The sequence below is a fragment of the Monosiga brevicollis genome, genomic scaffold, assembly GCF_000002865.3.
Source record: "Monosiga brevicollis MX1 MONBRscaffold_21 genomic scaffold, whole genome shotgun sequence".
In the NCBI taxonomy this organism is placed as follows: domain Eukaryota; class Choanoflagellata; order Craspedida; family Salpingoecidae; genus Monosiga; species Monosiga brevicollis.
In genome coordinates, this window is record NW_001865058.1 from 649297 (window position 1) to 667218 (window position 17922).

Here is a 17922-nt window from a genome sequence, read left to right on the forward strand (position 1 = left end):
TGGAGCCTTAGTTTCATGAAACCATAACATCCGGGTTGTGGCTCGAGGCGTAATTAGTGCCATTTTGGCTTGGGCCGTTGCCGCCGCTAATCTATAGGATCCAAACATGACCCAAACGAGACCCCCAACAACCTGTCAGCACGCGCGCAACAGAGCTACGAGTCGCAAACAGCGGCATCGGCCCACCGACGACGCACCATGGTTGCCTGACGACGAAAGGTGGCCAGGTTGGCAGTGAAGCGGTCGCGGTTCTTCATGCTCAGATTCGGCTCAATCTTGGCCATAAGACCCTCGAAAGCTTCTGAAACCTGCACGCGCACATGATAGATCATGGAAAGCAACAACGCCATGAGAAGAACGATGGCCGTGCAACCAACCGATGACAGAAGGCGTTTTATTGGCCAGGGGGTAATATATCATCCAATCAACTCCAGCATGAGAGGAGACGACGAACGACGCGAGCGTCGCAGCCTCTTTTACGTCCGCAAAGACGTACCACTTGTTGTTTCTGGCCAGCCAGGTTCTGTGCCAGACGCATCTTGACGGCTTCAAAATGGCCTGCATTCAGCAGGAGCAAACCCAGCATGGGTCGGGAGAGACTCCACTGGTTGCGGCATTCCTCAAACATGACGCTCGCAAACATGTCATATAGCATCTACAATGTCGGTCCCCAGACGTCAGTCACACCCGTAACCCCCTTGACATAGCGCTCCGTTTTATTTGCCAAGCCCATCCACACAGACCTCGCCCAATTTGTCGTTGCATTGCTCAAGCAAGTTGCCAATGACGCTTGCCTCCATGTCGGGTTTTGAACGTGCCCGTCTAACAACAGCCATGATCATCATCAGCATCATCATTATCATATGCGATACGTTGTCGGCTCAGGAAGACACCTCGGGGTGACAACTCACCGTGTCACAACAAAGGTGATGAGGAAGTCCAGGGTGGTGCAGCAGTGGGTGGAGATGGTCGTGGTCACCGACTGGATGCCGTCTGCCACCGTCGCAATCACGTAGCTAAAGCCACAGCCCGGCAGGCGCCAAAGTTAGACCGCACTTTGCCGACCATGCAAGACTGAAAGGACCCTTCATTCTTCTTTTCCAGGGACCAACGCTTTTGACAACAAACCTAAAGAGATCGGCGGGTAGCTGGGCAAAGCAGTGCGTGTGGTCCTTGGCCACGGCCTGGAGCAGGCTGTAATACCCCTTGGAAAGCTTGGGGTAGCTGTTCAAATCTTCCAAGGGGATGGCTGCCAACATCTTGAAGAAGATGCCCAAGGCTCGGTCAAGTGCCGCATCACCTTGAACACACAAGAGACGAGAGAGAAAGTGAAATCAGAAGACGAAGATGGCTCAGGTAAAAGAGAAGCCACCGACGTCATCCCGTCTAGCACCCATTCAGCGCTGAAGAAACAGCCCGAACCACAAGTGCCAGACACCTCACGCACCATAGAGCGAGAAAACGCCAAAGTTAACGTAGTCACCCGTCAAGGCCCAGCGCAGAATGTTGAAGCAAACCGCAATGCCCTTGTACTTTTCACGGTACACATCGCCATTGGCCGGCACGCTGGTTTGCAGCAATTGCTCACCATAGGCTTGGAGCATGTTGCTAAACATTAAAAGCCCAGATGCATGGCACAGACTATGAGCCCTTGCTCAAATCACCCCAAGACACAGTAGCCAGGGGCAGTTGGACAAGCCACTCGCCTGGTCTCGCGGAAGAGCAAAATGCCATTGGGACTAGAAATGCCAAATTGCAGTCGGGAGTTGCGGTTGTGCACAAGCTCACACTATTCTCGTCAAGAACAGCCACCATCGATGAGGGTTTGTTTGCTCACAACAAGAGGGCCCAACGTAAGCCGCGAGGAACCCGTAATACCAACCATGCACTTGAGAATGGGATTGGCGACATCCGAGTCGAGAGCAAACAAGCCCGCACATTTGACCAGCAGCTGCATAATGACACCCACACAAAGAGTCGTATCAGCTCGAACTTGAGAAAAACGAGCTTTCAAAGCAATATCGTTGCGCATGCTCGCTTGAGCTATGGCCCGCGTTGAGTTCGAACGCTAGCATACCTGGAGATAATCAGGATAAATCCATTCAAAGAGCATCATGTACGCAGAGCGCGTGGTGCAGGCAAACACCAAGCCACGCAGATCGCGAACAAAACCCAATGCTAGCGCCTAAGCCCGAAAACGGGTGCACCCATGTCACCCAGAGAATAGCGTGAAAGTTACGGTGCCCTGCCTCATGGCAAATTATTCAGAAAAGTCCGCAACAACTCGGCTTACACGCAGTTCCATGTTGCGAGGGCTGCCATTCATCTGCAGCTGTTGTGCAATCTGTTGGCCCACAGCTGCCAAAGGAGCCATAAACTGCTCGAATCGCTGATCTTCCTCGGAGAATTCATGGGTCATGATTCGTCCCAAGGCCTGCACAGAGTATCAGATTCAACGGTCAGCTTCTCTCACGAGACGGGTGGACAGTCAAGATGGAGACGAGTGCTTTATGAGGAGGGGGCACACGCGTGAGAACATGCCGTGTAGAACGTGGTGCGGTGGCGCGTGTCTGTGACGTGCACGAGAAAAGGAAAGTTGCTTGGGGTATGGTTGGCCAAGATAAACTGCACCGATTGCAGCTTGACAAGCCTGCTCAAAGATATGAAAGGACATGCAGCAATGAGTTGGTTGCATCCGCACAACAAAAAGTTTTGTCCTGAAACAAGAAAAGACGTGTCACGTGAAACTGACTTGCGCACGACATTGAATGACAAGCAGAAGTCGCTAAACAACTTTAGAGTCTGCTCGAGAATGCGGTCCCTGCAAGCGTCGATCATGAACGCAAGTCAGCGAGTCACCATTAAACCGGGAAGGGGAGGAATCAAACTTCGGGAACCAGCGTTGCGATTTCGAAACCCTTTTTCCGGACAAGTGGACATGCGTGTGTGCTCACCCATCCACCCAGACTCGGAGGTTGGAGATGATCTTCTCGATGATCAAATTGAGCAGAGCGGTTTCGTCGCCCAGGCCCAGCTGCTGCTCCAAGCAAGCCTGCATGCGCACAGAGCGGTTCATGTGCTCGCCAATGTAGTTGCTGCCGCAGCCACGCGCCAACAGGTCAACATAAGCTCCACGCGAAAGAGTTGTGTTTAAAAAGCAAAACAAGATAGGGAATAGAAATGAAATGGCAGCCCTGTTTTGGCTTGTGCTGTCTTACATGCGCAGCTGCTGGAAAAAGTTGATCATGGCGATATCGATTTGCTCGCTCACGGGGGCGTTGCGAGCTTGAGTCTGCTCCTGCAGCGCATTCAGCAGCTTGAGGCAGCGACAGATGAGCTCGCCGTCAAACTGATCCTGATCGTCGTGGAGCACGCTAACACTCCGTGCGCCCAGGACCGCCCCGATAATGTACACGAGCCACGTCATTTGTCCTGCACACGATTTGACGACGATGCGAACACACACGTCACATCAGCAATAGCCAACGATCAAATACCTTCATGGTTTGTTTTTGTTTGCTTCTCGGTAATGAGTGGGCATTTCTCGGAATCAACACGGGGAGCATTCACACGATGGCGTGGACAAGAAATCACGCCAACACGAGGACCCAACGCGTACCTTCAGCCAACCGGGTGGCTGGAGCAGATGGGCCAGATGCGGTGAGATTCTGCATGTACGTGGTCCCAACGGCGTCGAATCGCTCGACCAGCATACGACAGCCCTCTGCATACTCGCAGCGGGCAATGACCGCCGCCTGCTTCAACTGTGTCTCGAGCAGCTAGATTTGGATCACGGCCGCACCAGGCAAGGTGACTGATGGCTTTGCGGCATGGTCGGTAACGAGGCGCAGGGGGAAGAAGCACGACAAGGCTCACCGGTTGATCTTCGAGCGGATCATCCATTTGATTTTGCAAAACAAGCTCAACGGCAGACATGCGTGACTAATCGACGACACAATCCAAACGCAAGCATGCCAGTGAGTGCAAAAATAAAAAAAAAAGACTACCATGGTTTGAAACCCGAGCGCAAGTTCGCGGAGGGGGAAGGGCACGTGGAAGCAAAGACTGGGTGAAGAAGGCGTTTTGTTCCCCTGGCCCAACCTGGATGAATGCATCAAGGATGCGAGGCGCAAAGACGTGTAGGTTGTGTTGGTGCGTGTGGTCCGGTTTCAAGTAGGGAATGCCGTGAATCATGCGGTCCCACAAGCCCAAGACGTAGTGCAGGCTGAAAGGACCAAGGGCATGGCACCCAAGCAGGCGTTGGCATGAGAGCGGCGGCACTGAACGAGGCCAGTTCACTGCAGTACAGCAAGCAACTGAGACACGGTTTTGTGCAAGCCCGCCTGACCTGTTTGGTGCGTATTGCCAGTTGGTCAGGGATACGATGGTAAAGTTGGCCATGCCGGTGACAATTTCTTCATAGTACTTGGAGGCAATGAGCTCAGCCAGCTGAAAGTTTGTCTTGAGACGCGCAAGCAATCGACAAAACTCGTGGTAATTTCCTGGTCATGACAGGAACAAGAAAAACGAGGAGGTGAATGCGCCAAGCGCGACGGGTCAAGGAAAAGCAGGCATTCAGCAAAGTACGTACCAGGATCTTTGAATCCTTGCTGAGTTTGAAAGATTTGGCAGATGCCCTGTAGCAGCTGATCCAAATGCGTGGCCCGCTGGCAGAGTTTGCGTTTGGGGGCAGACATGGTTGGTGAGCCTGGGTATGTACTGCAGCAGCAAAGGGGCGCACTTGGGAGGAGGAGCGGCCAACCTGTTCCTGGTTGAAGATGGTACGACGAATGGAGGCCATCTGAACCAAAATGCCCAAAGCATGCGCTGCAATTCACTCGCGCGACGGCGTTGGGTTAGAGCCAGGCCAGGAAAAGCAGGTCATGTGCAGTAGTTGCTTTTGGGGTCCAGACATACTGGAGAGAGGGGCCTCCAGATTCATGTACAACTGAAAGAGGACAGGCAGGAGGGTTTCTTGGGTGATGGTACTGCGCCAAGCTGTCGAGCAAAGATGTGACCATTGGGGGCGGCGCATGAGCTTTGAGCAAATGGTGTCTGGGAGGGGTCGACACCGTGCATGCGCTAACCGGTAGGCGCTTGGACAGTTCGGAGGTCGTCGGTTGAGTCGTCGCCGGCCGTGCCAATAAAGTCAAAGCTGAGGCAATTTTTCGTGAGCTGCAAAATCCAGTTCAGGAGCTGGAAGGCAGGCAAGGGGCAGTCCAAGTCAGCAGGGCTCACAGGGCCGGGGTGGCGGAGGAACGTGCAGCGAAGAGAAGGTGCAAGCAAAGCATACCCGGCCTGGATCAGCCACGTTGACCTTCTTGGCGGTGACGGCATCAATCATGTTGAGCGACTGTTGGAAAATGGGAAACAAGACCTCGTCGCGAAAAGAGGCGGAGATCTGCAGCGGGAGCAACCGGCAATTGAGCATGCACCAAGAGGCTGTCACGTAAGCTGGCCGGGCCCAGTAGCAAAGGGCTGTGTCCAGCGGCCAACGCGGCTCCACCGTCTGAGAGTTTATGGGCAAGTGGGCAGCTCTGACCTTGCGATGCTTGGTCATGCCACGAACGCTGTCGCTCTGGGACATTTCGCAGACGTTGGCGTTGAGGATCATGACGCCAATGGTCATGTAGACATCGCCACGGTCAAAGAAGCGTGCAGTGTCTTCGAGAATGGTGCGCGCTTCAAAGTTGCCAGCTTCGTCGGCGTCACACCAGCTGACTTTGGTGAGGCGGGCTATGCATTTGGTGACCTCGGTAATGATAAACTGGTCCACCGAAGGTTTGGTGAGAAGATATTCGTAGAGAAAACTTCGCAGCTGCAGGCGGTCGGCCGGAGTGAGGGGCGACATGGTTTTAGTGACACTGGCCGTGATGGCCGACGCTGCGATAAACTGGGCATAGGACTGGCTTGATTGTTCCAGGATGGTCCTGGTTCGAAAATGAGATTGTGAGCAGGTGTGGAGAGGTGCGCACCGCGAGTACCAGCAAAGGCCCTCAAGTCTGCGTGCTCCAGAAGCACAAGAGGCCAAACGGGAGAAGAAGAGACAGGCATTGCTTACCTAGCTTGTTCAAGGGCGTTGGGCCGCTCATCAAAGCTCATGAGAATCTGCTGTGCCTGCTGCCGCTCTTGAGCATCTGTTGTGCCTGTGGCATGAAGCGGGGTTCGGGCAGAGCAAAGAGGCGCGAGATATGTAGAGGAAGCAAAAAATCAACCATGTCAAGAGTGATTGAAAAGGAGGGCAAGGCAAGGGCGAGAAGGGGACAACGGGCACACGAAATGAAATCGTGAAAAGACAGAATGCATGGAGGTCGAGCAGCCGTGCGCCGAGGCCACAAGCGCACGAGACCGTCTCCGCAAGAGTGGGTTGGGGTGAGGTGAAAACGGTGCGCACCTTCATAAAAGACATGGCAGATTCGCTCAAACTCAGTCAGAGAGGCTTGATCCATGATGCCGGTGGCGACGCGCCGCAGCACGCTGACCTAAAGCCTGCTGCCAAGCCAAAGTGAGCGCCTGTCTGACCACCGCTGGAGCCGCGCTGTTGGTCGATGACCGACGGCACCTCAACCCTCTTTCCCCACGCCCCTCCCCACACCACCCACCCATCCAAGCCACGTATACCCAACCCAAAGCCCCTCAAGCAAGCCATTCACCCCCATGCCCACCGCCTCCCATCCTTTGTCCCGCTGCCGTTTCTCACCTCAAGGCCACTGCAGCAAACAAGCAACAACTTTTTTTTTTTGAAATTTTTATTTTATTTTCCAAGCTTTCTTTTTGAATGTTCAAATTTAAAAAATGTGGTCATGTGTGTGTGTGTGTGTGTGTGTGTGTGTAAGCATGTGTGTGTGTGTGTGTGTAAGCATGTGTGTGTGTAAGCATGTGTGTGTGTAAGCATGTGTGTGTGTGTGTAAGTGTGGTGTAAGCATGTTTGTGTGTGTGTGTGACTTCCGTGCATTTCGGCAACCAACAGTGAGCAAACAAAAAGGGAAAAAAAAAGCTCGTCGCAGGGGGCAGGGTGTGTGAGGGGCTCAAACGGCCATAGCAAGCAGAGGTGCATCAATCGGCGTTCGATAAGAATAATGGAAAGAAGAAGAATGGTCATGGTCAGGCAAGCCGGCTCGATGATGCCTGCCTGCCATCTCCCAGCCAAATGTCAAGTGTCCTGGTTGGACCGACGAAGAACAATGGCATCATGAATATTATTAATTACATGTATCTCTAGCAATCATGGCAGTCGATCTGCTTCTGCTGGGAGGAAAAGGCTCCATGAAGAAACCGGCCAAACACTCATCAGAGCACGTTGACCTCTTTCTTCTTCCAAAGAATGTCACGGACCGCCACGCCATCGCAGACACTCAAGTCCCGAGATGGAAGGGGCTTAAACTCCTACACAGCACGGTAGAAGGTAAAATGGAATTGAGCCTGACAGCGCCAGTTCAAAACAAGGAAGCTCTCCCTTTCTCCTTCCTTTCCCGACCCCGACCGCTACCCCGTGGGTATTTCCAACTCGTCTTTTTCAAACCCTTTTCATCTTTTCGTACCTTGGCACCGCTGTCATAGCGGAAAAGCTGGGCGACCATGTCCGCAGGGATCACCTTGGGCCCGGCTCCAAACACCTTTTGAAGGACCGTGGGACGCTCCGGTGCTAAGCCATATATGGCACGGAACTTGAGGTTATTGGGGTCGCGCAGAACCACGACAAAGTGAGCCAGCGAGGATGCTTCCACGGCGGCCAGAGCCTTTCCCCGTCGGTCCGCATTTATGGCCCCCCCACCGAGGCAAGCTGGGCTCTTGATGGCGTTGCGGCAAATCCCCCGGTTGTCTCGGAGCGTCACCGCCGGGAGCGGCACACCCTCGGGTTGGGCCGTGCTCCGGCCCGATGGAGCGTTGGAGCCATGCCGTGAGCGATCGGAGCGGCGCGTACGGCCCCGCATGGTAGGGCTTGATGCATCGCGGTACTGGGTTCTCGACGTGCTGTGCATGGAAGGGCCTTCATCATCTGCAGTTGAAGCCGGATAACGCACCGACACAGTCCCACCGTGCCGCTGCTGTGCCCACGACGGCGTTGCTTCATCGTGCACTGAGCCATGGTACAGGTCGGATGAATCATCTTGAGCGACATGATGGCGCTGGTGGTGGTATCTGCTGCTGCTGTCGTTTTTGTTGTTGTTGCTGCTGCTGTTGTCCTGCTCGTGACTGCCGTTGCGAGCCGTTGTGGTATGAGATGAGACTGTGTTCTCTTCGCCCGAACGCGCCCGTCGCTGGGCTGCTAACCGATTGCGCTGCACGGCCAAAAGCCTCTCGCGTCGTTTGGCTGCATCCTCGGCCTGGCGCTCACGGGGCAGGGTATCGGAAAGTGCAACGGTAAACTCTACGGCAGTTGGCCGCACTCGGCCCTCGTTGTTGGGTGTGGCCGATCCTGGCGCGAGTCGGGGCGATGATGCTTGAAAGGGGTCTGATTGCTGTTGTTGCTGCTGCTGCTGCTGCTGGAGTTGTTGTTGTTGTTGTTGTTGTTGTTGCTGGTGGTGTTGATGTTGTTGCTGGTGTTGTTGTTGCTGGTGGTGTTGATATTGTTGCTGCTGGTGGTGCTGCTGTTGGTGGTATTGATGCTGCTGTTGTTGGTGGTGTTTGTGCTCATGATGGCGTTGCATTTCGGCAGTCGAAGCGATGCCACTCGTGTAACTGCGTGTCGTGGCTGATTCATCGCTCATCAACGAACGATTGAGGTCCTGCGCCGAGCGACGCTCAGCATCCGAGTGCCCATCTGATCCATTGAGACGTGCATCGCCATTGATGGCACGCGGTCCACTATACTTGACGGTTCGGGATGGTGCCCCGGCAGTGGGGGAGGATTGCGCGTGCAGCTCCAGGCTTCTCTGGGACAGGCCTGTTGGCGCCTGCGCTGCATCAAAGGCGCGTAGAATGGAGTTGACCAAACCTTCCTGTGTCGAAGAGTCGAGTTGCCCAGCCCCTTGCTGGTTCAAGACCTGCTGGACGGCTGACTCGAGGTGACGGCGCGCATGCGGGTTCTGTATTTCTGCGGCCGAATCCTGCAAGTGATCTGGTCCATTGGGTGGCGCCAAGGGTACGAGGCGGTCCAGATGCAACGACGCCTGTACGCCCGGGGCCGTGGACATGCTGGTGGCCACGGCTCGCCGATTGCGGCGCACGGCGCTGCTTGCTCGTGGGCCTTGCACTGGCTCGACCTCGCCCGCACTCACAGCTGCAGAGCCCGAGTCCGAAGCGTCCTGCTCTTCAATTTGCGGCATATGGCGGGCAAAAAAATGTGTCGTGGCACTGGGTGTAGGGCGGCGCGGAAGCGGTGCCATCCCGTGCTCCGGTGAGCCGGCTCCTGGGCCCGGGGGTGAGGCGTTGACGGCAGCTTGGCGCGGTGGGGTGATACCGTGCCGTGAGGTTCCGGCTCCAGGCTCGGGACTGAGTGTGGCCCCATTGCGTTCCTCCTGCTCCAGCAAACTGACACCGGTAGGCACGTCCAAGGTGCTTGTGGAGCGGCGAAAGCGTTCAATGGCGTGGTGCTGCATTTCACTGCGTTTGGTGGCCAAGCGCTTGAGAGCAGCGGCGACTACGACCTCGTCATCATCCTGCCGGTCCTCATCGGTGCCCTGCATGGGGCTGGGGGAGCGCAAGGCGGGGTGGAAGGGGGAACGGCCGTTGTTACGACGGGCACTGGGTGCCGTCATGTCATCATCGGGATGTTCCGAGTCGCTGCTGAGTGACGCCGCCACAACTTGTCGCAATCGCTGCATGGCGGTCGTGGACTCGAGCCGCGTCAAGGCAGGCAAAACCTCGTCGTCGACACCATCGCGCCGAATCTGAACAGACACACGGGGTGCTTGCGAGCTGTCCCGGGACGCTGTGTCGTCTGGTTCTTCATCGGGCTCATCCTCGTACTCGGCATCGCTATCCTCGGAATGATTGGGATCACCACCGCGTTCCATTTTAACAGCGTCCCCGTTGCTCAAGTCTTGCTCCTCATTCCTGCTCTCGTGATCCGGTTGCGGGCGCCCTGCGGCATCTTCTGCCGGTGAGTCGACTGCACCCGGAGCGGCCGCAGCCCTGGCGGCGGCCCTGGCAGCAGCCAGGACGGTGGCGTTGGCCTTTTGTGATTGGCGACGCTCGGCTTGTTCGCTGGCCTCTAGTGTAGCGTTGATGAGGACAGAGAGACGGCGGCCTGAGGCAGTGGCGGGGCCTGGCAATGATCGTCGACCCTTGGGTAAGACCTCGGCGAGTCGTGTGTGGTATGCCATGGCCGATGAAGTCGAGCCACGGCGTTGCGCACTAGGGGAGGGTGAGTCGGCGGATGCAACTGGGGAAGGGGAGCCAAAGGCAGGGGCCATGTTGACGGTGAAGTGGGTAGATGCAAGGGCAGAAACTTCCCTGGAATCGTGAGCGGCGGGCACGGTGAGGCTGGCGCGCCCGGGGCGGGCAATTGGCTTTTTCGTTTGGGTGTGCGGAGCAGGGATGGACGCTCGGTGGGTTGGGGCTGGGGCACGAGCTGCAGTCCCATAGCCTTTGCCAAAGTGGACCACGACTGTGTCCTCGGCGTCGTTTGGCGTGGCGGCGGGAGGGGGGAAGAGCGGTTCGATGGTGGCGGCGGTGGGAGGCTCGACGGCAGGTTGTGCTTTGGACATGAAGTTGTTGGTGTTGCCGTCGGCAGGCGGAGCGCTCGACAGGCTTTGCTGTTGAAGCGGGCTGGGTTTTGGCAGGGTGCCGGGGCCGCTAGCGACGGGTGGGGTTGCTTCGGGCTCGGACCGAGGTTCTTCATCGGCATCGCTGGGGGTGTCCATTTCGGTTCCGTGATCTCCGTGCCGGCGTGGATCGTTGTGGTGGTAGATACGGTCTTCTGGACCAAAAACCAAATCAAAATCCTCCCAATCGGGCGATGCATGCTGACTAGCATGGGGACGGCGGTGGGAGCCGGCACTGTTCGTGTCACGTATGGGTCTGGAGAGAGATTGTCGATGAAGGTGGGCGTGAGATCGAGCATCTCCTGAATTGGGGTGTGCGGGCAGCCGATGGTCATTGGCTTGAACGTGGCTGCTCGTGGGGTGCTCGGTTGGTGACTGCCCTGTTGGTTGCAAGGGGGCGCGGGCGTCGGCGCTATGGTAGTGTGATGGTCCAGGGCTGTGCGGGTTGTCAGATTCAGGTGTGGCACCAGCGCGACGCAGATTGGAGGTGTTGGACTCTGGGCGCGAGGATTTGTGGGCGTGTAGAGCTGAGATTGGCCTGGCTCGCCGATTGGCAGGTCCACTGGTGGTGCGAAGCTCTTCTGCCTGTTGTTTCTGGGCCAGGAAGAGGGAGAGTGAGGAAGAAAGACAGGGCAGGTGAGAAGCAAGGAGGTTGTGGATCAAGCATGGAAGAGGGGGCACAGAAGGTGGATATTGGCTGGGCACAGAGGGTGGACATTGGCTGTGAGGGGATCGCTGTCAGGAGGGCGGGCACGTACAAGATGGGAGACGAGCTCAGAGTAGCGTGCCTGGCCAGCTTTGACGTTGGCGGGGCTGGTTGCAGATTGCGTGCGACGGGGCGGGGGTGTTTGAGGGGCTACATGCATGGCTTCGAACCGATCAAGATCTGCCAAATCATCAGCATGAGGCTGTTCATCTTGCAGGGTCGTGGTTGTTCGCATGGGATGTTCGCGGGAGACAGTGGCGTGCTTGTCGGTTGTGGTGCTCAGTTGAGGGCGAGCTGACACCACGCGGCGGGTATTGGCAAGTTGCGACTGGTCTGTGGAACGGCGGGCTGAGTAGGGCCGATTGTGTTGCCTGTGTGCGAAGGGCAGGGCGGGGGGGAGGAAAAGGGAAAGAACATGGGATGAGGGATGGAACGGGGTACAGGACTACGAGGGGTTTACGTAGTGGTGGCGCCTTGCGAGCTCTTCACGTGGATGATCAAGAGTGCAGGGGAAAAGTAGGACACGCGAGATGAGGAGAGATACCTTCGCATGGCGGCAGCGCTGGTGGGACGCTTCGATGTGTGCGCGGCCAGGACGGCTTCATGGGAAAGGCCAGCCATATCAGGACTCGGTCCCGAGTGGCTACTGCCAGGCCTGCTCCTAGGATCGGGTCGAGCCATGGGTGAGCAGGTGAGCTGAAGAGAAATCACATGATGGAACGGGATCTTCGGGCTGTGAGAGATATGCGAGATGTGCGAGCTATTCAGGCTGTGTGGGATGTGCGAGCTATTCGGGCCGATCCCAACCTGGCAGAGGGCGGGGGCTGTGTCATGGCAGTGTGCATGGCGCGCGCAGCGGCAGCCGCTGGGAGGGTTGAGGATATGGGGCAAAACAGGAGAAGCATGATGAGATGGAGGTGAGAGGAGAAACCTTTGCAGCTCTTGGCGTGTGCAAAGACCACGGCGATGGGAGACATACCTTCAAAGTGATGGGCCTTGGCCTGAGCCTGATGTTGCTGGAGATAGCTTCCCTGAGCCATGATGGCGGCCAACGCGGCGGGGTTCAAGAAAGGCTGACGCGTCGCGAGAATCGAGAATGCTGATCGGTTGGATCAGCAATCGCAGGAGGCGGAGGCAGAGGCGGGTGGGGGTTGTGTCCGCGGGTCGGGCGCGCGTTGATTGGGCTGGACTCTCTACGCCCCCACCCACGTTGAATGGGTCTGACCCGCCGCGGGGGGCTTGATGATGGCGCACATAGGCCCCCGAGCGGTTGAAGGAAGCAAACAGCTACAACGAGTACAGGGTTTCAAGAAGCGATGCTCGTGGTGAGCCGATGGCCAGAGGAGAGATTGCGCCTCCCCAGGTCAGCGATGGATCACACTCCAGCGCGTTTGTTGGCAAGGGAAGCAAGGCCGGGCGGTGTCACCTTGTTCTCTCTCTCTCTCCCCCCCCCCCCGAGTCTTCAGATCTACCCACACGCCATATGTCAGGCAAGGACACAGGCGAGAGAACCAGCGCAAGAGCGAGAACGAGAGCGAGAACGAGAGAGTGATAAAAAAACGAAAAGAAAGCCCGCTCACGTTCAGCAAAAGCACCCAGCGCCACCCAGCCAGCCAGCCAGTCAGCCGTGCCCGCGCGAAAGAGAGAGACAGAGACAGAGACAGAGACAGAGACAGAGACAGAGATAGAGAGATAGAAAGACAGAGGGAGAGAGTTTTTTGTTGTTCTACAAACACACTTTTTGGTTGTGTTTTAAGAGAGAAAGAGAGACAGAGACAGGGGCAGCGACAGAGACAGAGATGGAGATGAACTCTTGGTCACAGAGAGAGAGAGAGAAGAGCATGAAATTTTTAACTTTTTTTGTGGTCATACAACAAACAAACAAACAAACCAAGCGGGAGCTCTTGGATGGTGTGGTGGTAAACCGTGACGACAGAAACTCAAACTTTTGCTTCATAAACTACGGCGCAGTTTCCTCTTAAACGCCATGTACTGCTTCATCAATCCTCTAAAACAGCGCGTCAACTTCATCACCGTCTGACATTCGTGTCATTGAAGTGTGACTTTTATCACATTGTCGTTTGCTAGCAAGCCCACAACTTGACAACCACGCTCAAAAAAAAAAACACTCTGTGCCCGGCGACAATGGCGGCCGCCGTGCAGCACGTCGTTCATGGCAGCGTCGCGCTACTCCCGGCGGCCCCGTCTCAGGCGGCAGATCGTCTGTTGTACAGTGGCATTGATGCCCTTTGGCAATATGACCTGCACAGCAAATCAGCAGCCCCCCTTATCCGTGGTACGCGCGCTCCCGAGATGAGCAACAGCAAGCAGCTCTGGGCACCTTCAAGGCTGCACAGCCCGCTCCATCACCCGACGGCTGCCGTGCTCGTGCTAGTCCCACGTTGCATCTTACCGCAAGCACTCTTGCCTTTGACCCTTTCCTTCCCTTTTCCCCCTCTCCTCTGTCTGACTTAGGCCCCGAGCCCACCACCCTTTTTGCCGTCGCCGACAAAGGCAACACCATCGCCCTCATCCCAGATCGGCCCAAACCCCCGATCATCCTCGCCAACACGGCTGGTGAACCCGTGCAGCAACTCGTGAGAGGTCAGCCTACCTAGAAGCCATCTGTCACAACCCATATTTAGTGTGGCTGGCCGACCGCCTCCTGCCACCACCGCTTTGCTCCGCACACACATTTCTCAGCCTCTGCATGCCAATCCCCCCCCGCCCCCACCCTGCCCATGGATCAGAGGAACGCGACTTCGCTGGATATGCGGCCTTGGCCCTCAGTACACATGGCACCTTTGTCCTCACTGTCGACACTGTGCGTCGACGCATCAAAACCCCGGATGAAGCCGTCATCACCATCTGGGACACTCGATCCAGTGAAGGTAACCGCCACCCATCCCCGTGAATCGCAACACCAACCGCACCTGCCTTGTTCTTGTCGGCTCGCCTTCCTTTGCTCCTTCTCACCTTTTGCCCCTTTGCCGCCCCTTTGCCGCCCCTTTGCAGTGGTGTCGCAAACCATCTTGCACCATGTGGCACACCCCACCATTTACATGCGCCCCACCGCGCAGGTGTCAGACGCCGATAAACCTTCCGACCCCGAAGAATCACTGGCAAACCTCGAATGGCTGCTCGTGGCCGACAACAAGGCCCTCTACGGTCACGTTGAGCAGTGCCGTGATCTGGCCGTCATTGTTCACGACACAATCGACCTCAAGATTGCACCCCGCGCCCGCCGCGGCACCTCGTTCGTCCGCCGTAACAGCCTGGAGGAGGCCCTCGATTTAGAACGCGACCTGCTCGATTCACCGGCCGTTTCTATTCGTGACGTCACCTGGTGTGGCGATGCCCTTCTTGCTGGCTGTCGAGAAGGCGAACTCATTGAGCTGGACCTCGCCACCCTGCAACCTCGTATCCTACTCAACGCCAGCGTCAACGGCCCTGGATCCGCCGACACCCTGCTCTGGCGCCAGGATCTTTCCTTGCTTTACGTCGCCGGGTCGGCTGGCAAACTGCGGACTTACGTTGTCACTGCAGCCTCTGACATCCAGCTCGTTCAAACCTACTCCCTCAACCACGCCATCACCCAACTCACTCGGTAGGAGGTGCTGCACTTCTTTCCCGCCTTGGAACACCCACGCTCGCACACGCACACACGCAGACTCGAACACCGCAGCCCCTCACAACGTGCACGTTCTATCCCATCTTTGGACTCACAGGCTAAACAACGGTCAAACCCTTTTGGCCGATCGCAATTATCTCGCCCTCTGGAGCACCGATATGAAAACTCCCGAAACCTTGCTTGCAGGCCTTCCAGAGCGTGCTTTTGCCGTGACTGCCGTCGCTGCCCTCACCGACGCTGACAAGCCCTCCCAAACACTGGCAGTCACTGTGGGCGCGTTGGGAGACCTGGCCATGTATCAGGCCGACACGGGCAACTTTCTTGCCCTCGAGCGACTGGACACGGACGAAATTACATGCGTGGCGGCCAGCCCGGCCAGCCCCTGGCTCGTTCTCGGGGCTCGTGATGGTTCATGCCGCTTCCTCACCCTTGCCCCCAACGGCCAGGCCGTCACCACACATATCGCCAAATTGGCTGCTGGCCCCATCACCAGAGCGGCCTTGGTCGACGAAGGCCACCTTCTCGTCATCATTCACGGGCGGTGCCTCCAAATCCTTGAGGTTGGTGTTGATAGCTTGTCGCCTTGCTGATTTTTTTTTTTTTTTTTTTAAATCAAAGGCCCAAAGACTCAAAACGCCGTTGGCGCGCCTGCGTTTGCGGCCCTTGTTTGCTCTGACGACACCTCATCTAAATTGCCTCTTGCATACTCTACCTCGCCATTGCGTCAGACGGCAACAGCTGATGTCGCGCTTAGCCTAACCATGCCCGAGGAGCACCTGGTCGGCTTCTCCATGACGCGCCTGGCTTGCCGACGCCGCGATGATAGTTTGAACATTGCTGTCACCTTACAGCGGGCTGCAGACGAAAAAGTGCCCGACAACGAAGCCAACTTGTCAAACGATGCGCTCTTGCGCATCACCGTCCCCATTGGTTGGTACTGGCTGCTTCATGGCACATGCCCGAGTCCTCTTGTCTCTCGCTCTTATTAGACAACGTGCGCGCATCAATAGACATCCATCAGCTACGCCACATGCGTCACAAATCTACCAACCCGCAAATCAACCTCAACGACGCCGAACCGTTCCTCTGCTCGGTCCGTCTCCTGCCCCATGCCTACGCCGAAAATGTCATCTTCGACGCCAGACGTGCGCTGCGCATCCGCTGCCTGTTCTGATCCATATGAACTACAATAGATTCCGGCCTCGTCCCATCTGGTCTGGGATCGCCGCTCCCCGGGCCCCATCCTCGTCTCCAGTGCCCCGGCTCGGTTGACTGTGCTGCAAGCGGCCCCTTCAATTCCAACCAGCGGCGCCGCTGCCCCTGCGCTCTTTCAATGGACCGAGTTCCAACCCAGTGATATCACTCGCACCATTGATTTGCCCCAAACACTGCGTGCTGTCCACGTCTCCTCCAATGGTATGCACTATTGCACCTACCATCTTCTTGCCAATTCTGCACCTTTGTCCTTTGTCGCCTTCGTTGTTGGTGCCGGTGTTCGGTGTTGGCGCCGGTAACTACAAGAGCACCTGTGCCTCGTCGGCTCTGAGAGAAACAGGGCTCATGTACGCGACCACTGTTGGTGACATGACCTGTAGGTGCTGTGGCCGCCTGCGTCCTGGGCCGCACCTTGACGATGGTGCCCTTGGACGGAACCACTCCCACCGTTGATTGGCCCCTGCCGGAACCAGCGTATTATCTAGAGCCCACTTCCGTACACGTTGCATTCCTGGAGCACACCGATCGACTGGCCGTCCTGACCCGCACAGGAGGTCTGGCGCTCTTTGCCGCGAATTTGAATGCCACCCTGCCTCCCTTGGACGGCGCTGCGACAGCTCGGGCGTGGGATACCGCACGCCAAGCCAAGGTATGCGCATCTTCCACTCCTCGCAACCGAACTGTTGCAGTAAATGGCCTCACCATTGATGTGCTCGCCACCATCACCACAACCACACCTGTGCTAGCCCTTGAGCGCTGACGCAAAGCAATCACTACGCGGTCCATCAACAAGTGGCGCAAGCACTGCTCTCACTCAAGCCACGGCGGTGTGTTCCCACTTTGCACCGCTATATTGCCATGACCGCTCCACTCAATCCGCCTTGACGGGTTTTTTTTTTTTTTTCTTAGACAATCTTGGATCCAGACTCATTAACGGAGGGCCAAAAGGCCATTGTCCATCGCTTGGACGCGTTGCGCGGCAAATTGCGCGAGTTGATCGCAGCCAACGTCAAGAAACCTGATGATGAGCGGCTGGGCAAAGCCGAATTTGTCGTTAATCGAACGGAACAGGACCGCTTACAGCGCGAGAAGGAATTGGCCATTGCCGAGCTTCGCGCTCACATTGAACTGGAGGTCCGCAACTGTACCGCTGTTCCCCATGTTGTTGTGATTGGCCCTGGTGTGCGCACATGAATGCATCAAGACGCATGATCGAGCCATGCTGGCTTACCACACTTGGGCTTTGCCTCGTTGTTGAAAACTCAGATGCTCCGCGAACAGTTTTTGCGCAACAACCTGAAGAAGGCGTGCTGGGATACTATGGAGACCAAGGGCCAAGTGGTAGTAGACTTTGAGGGTGACGTCGAGGTTTGTTGTGAGCCTGCGCGCCTGTGCCCGCCTTGAAGGGGTCCTGTTTCGACATGCACAAATCATGCTCAACTCTGCTGCTGTTACCCCGTTTGCTCGGGGCAATGCAGGTCCGCAACTTTCCTCTGCCCTACGTGAGTCGAGAAGAGGCGGCGCGACTTGAGCGGGTGCAAAGTATTCGTCGAATTGAACGGGCAGCGGGCTTTTCTGAGCGCCTTTTCGACGAGGTGCGCAGCTTCATGTTCGGATATCCGATGTGCCCGCCCCCACCTGAACGTGTTGTGCGTTGTGCC

The 17922-nt window shown here is 56.6% G+C and overlaps 2 protein-coding genes across 2 annotated transcripts in view; one reads left to right on the forward strand and one right to left on the reverse strand.

The window, feature by feature from the left end:
• Positions 1-13: 13 nt before the first annotated feature.
• MONBRDRAFT_27806 (uncharacterized protein) lies at positions 14-12455 on the reverse strand (the record flags this gene model as incomplete). The annotated part of the gene is made up of 34 exons (XM_001748232.1): positions 14-91; positions 198-308; positions 497-558; positions 580-655; positions 744-822; positions 912-1016; positions 1129-1300; positions 1448-1608; positions 1665-1789; positions 1883-1951; positions 2078-2185; positions 2294-2434; positions 2578-2650; positions 2753-2821; positions 2955-3095; positions 3219-3432; positions 3620-3779; positions 3877-3942; positions 4102-4225; positions 4349-4502; positions 4592-4667; positions 4763-4827; positions 4918-4998; positions 5088-5196; positions 5294-5401; positions 5543-5930; positions 6062-6146; positions 6395-6482; positions 7336-7386; positions 7542-11444; positions 11468-11786; positions 11960-12202; positions 12223-12280; positions 12395-12455. The coding sequence occupies 34 exons, from the start codon at positions 12453-12455 to the stop codon at positions 14-16; spliced, it is 7923 nt and encodes a 2640-aa protein (XP_001748284.1).
• A 1105-nt stretch (positions 12456-13560) lies between these two features.
• Positions 13561-17922, forward strand: part of MONBRDRAFT_27807 (uncharacterized protein) — a gene marked incomplete at both ends in the record, with an annotated part of 7139 nt that continues 2777 nt past the window's right edge. The window contains 13 exons of the mRNA XM_001748163.1: positions 13561-13711; positions 13891-14019; positions 14166-14306; positions 14431-15022; positions 15144-15454; positions 15665-15976; positions 16057-16139; positions 16240-16462; positions 16642-16910; positions 17008-17088; positions 17171-17395; positions 17528-17629; positions 17740-17856. Coding sequence (XP_001748215.1) covers positions 13561-13711; positions 13891-14019; positions 14166-14306; positions 14431-15022; positions 15144-15454; positions 15665-15976; positions 16057-16139; positions 16240-16462; positions 16642-16910; positions 17008-17088; positions 17171-17395; positions 17528-17629; positions 17740-17856 — 2736 coding nt within the window. The remainder of the gene's footprint in view (positions 13712-13890; positions 14020-14165; positions 14307-14430; positions 15023-15143; positions 15455-15664; positions 15977-16056; positions 16140-16239; positions 16463-16641; positions 16911-17007; positions 17089-17170; positions 17396-17527; positions 17630-17739; positions 17857-17922) is intronic.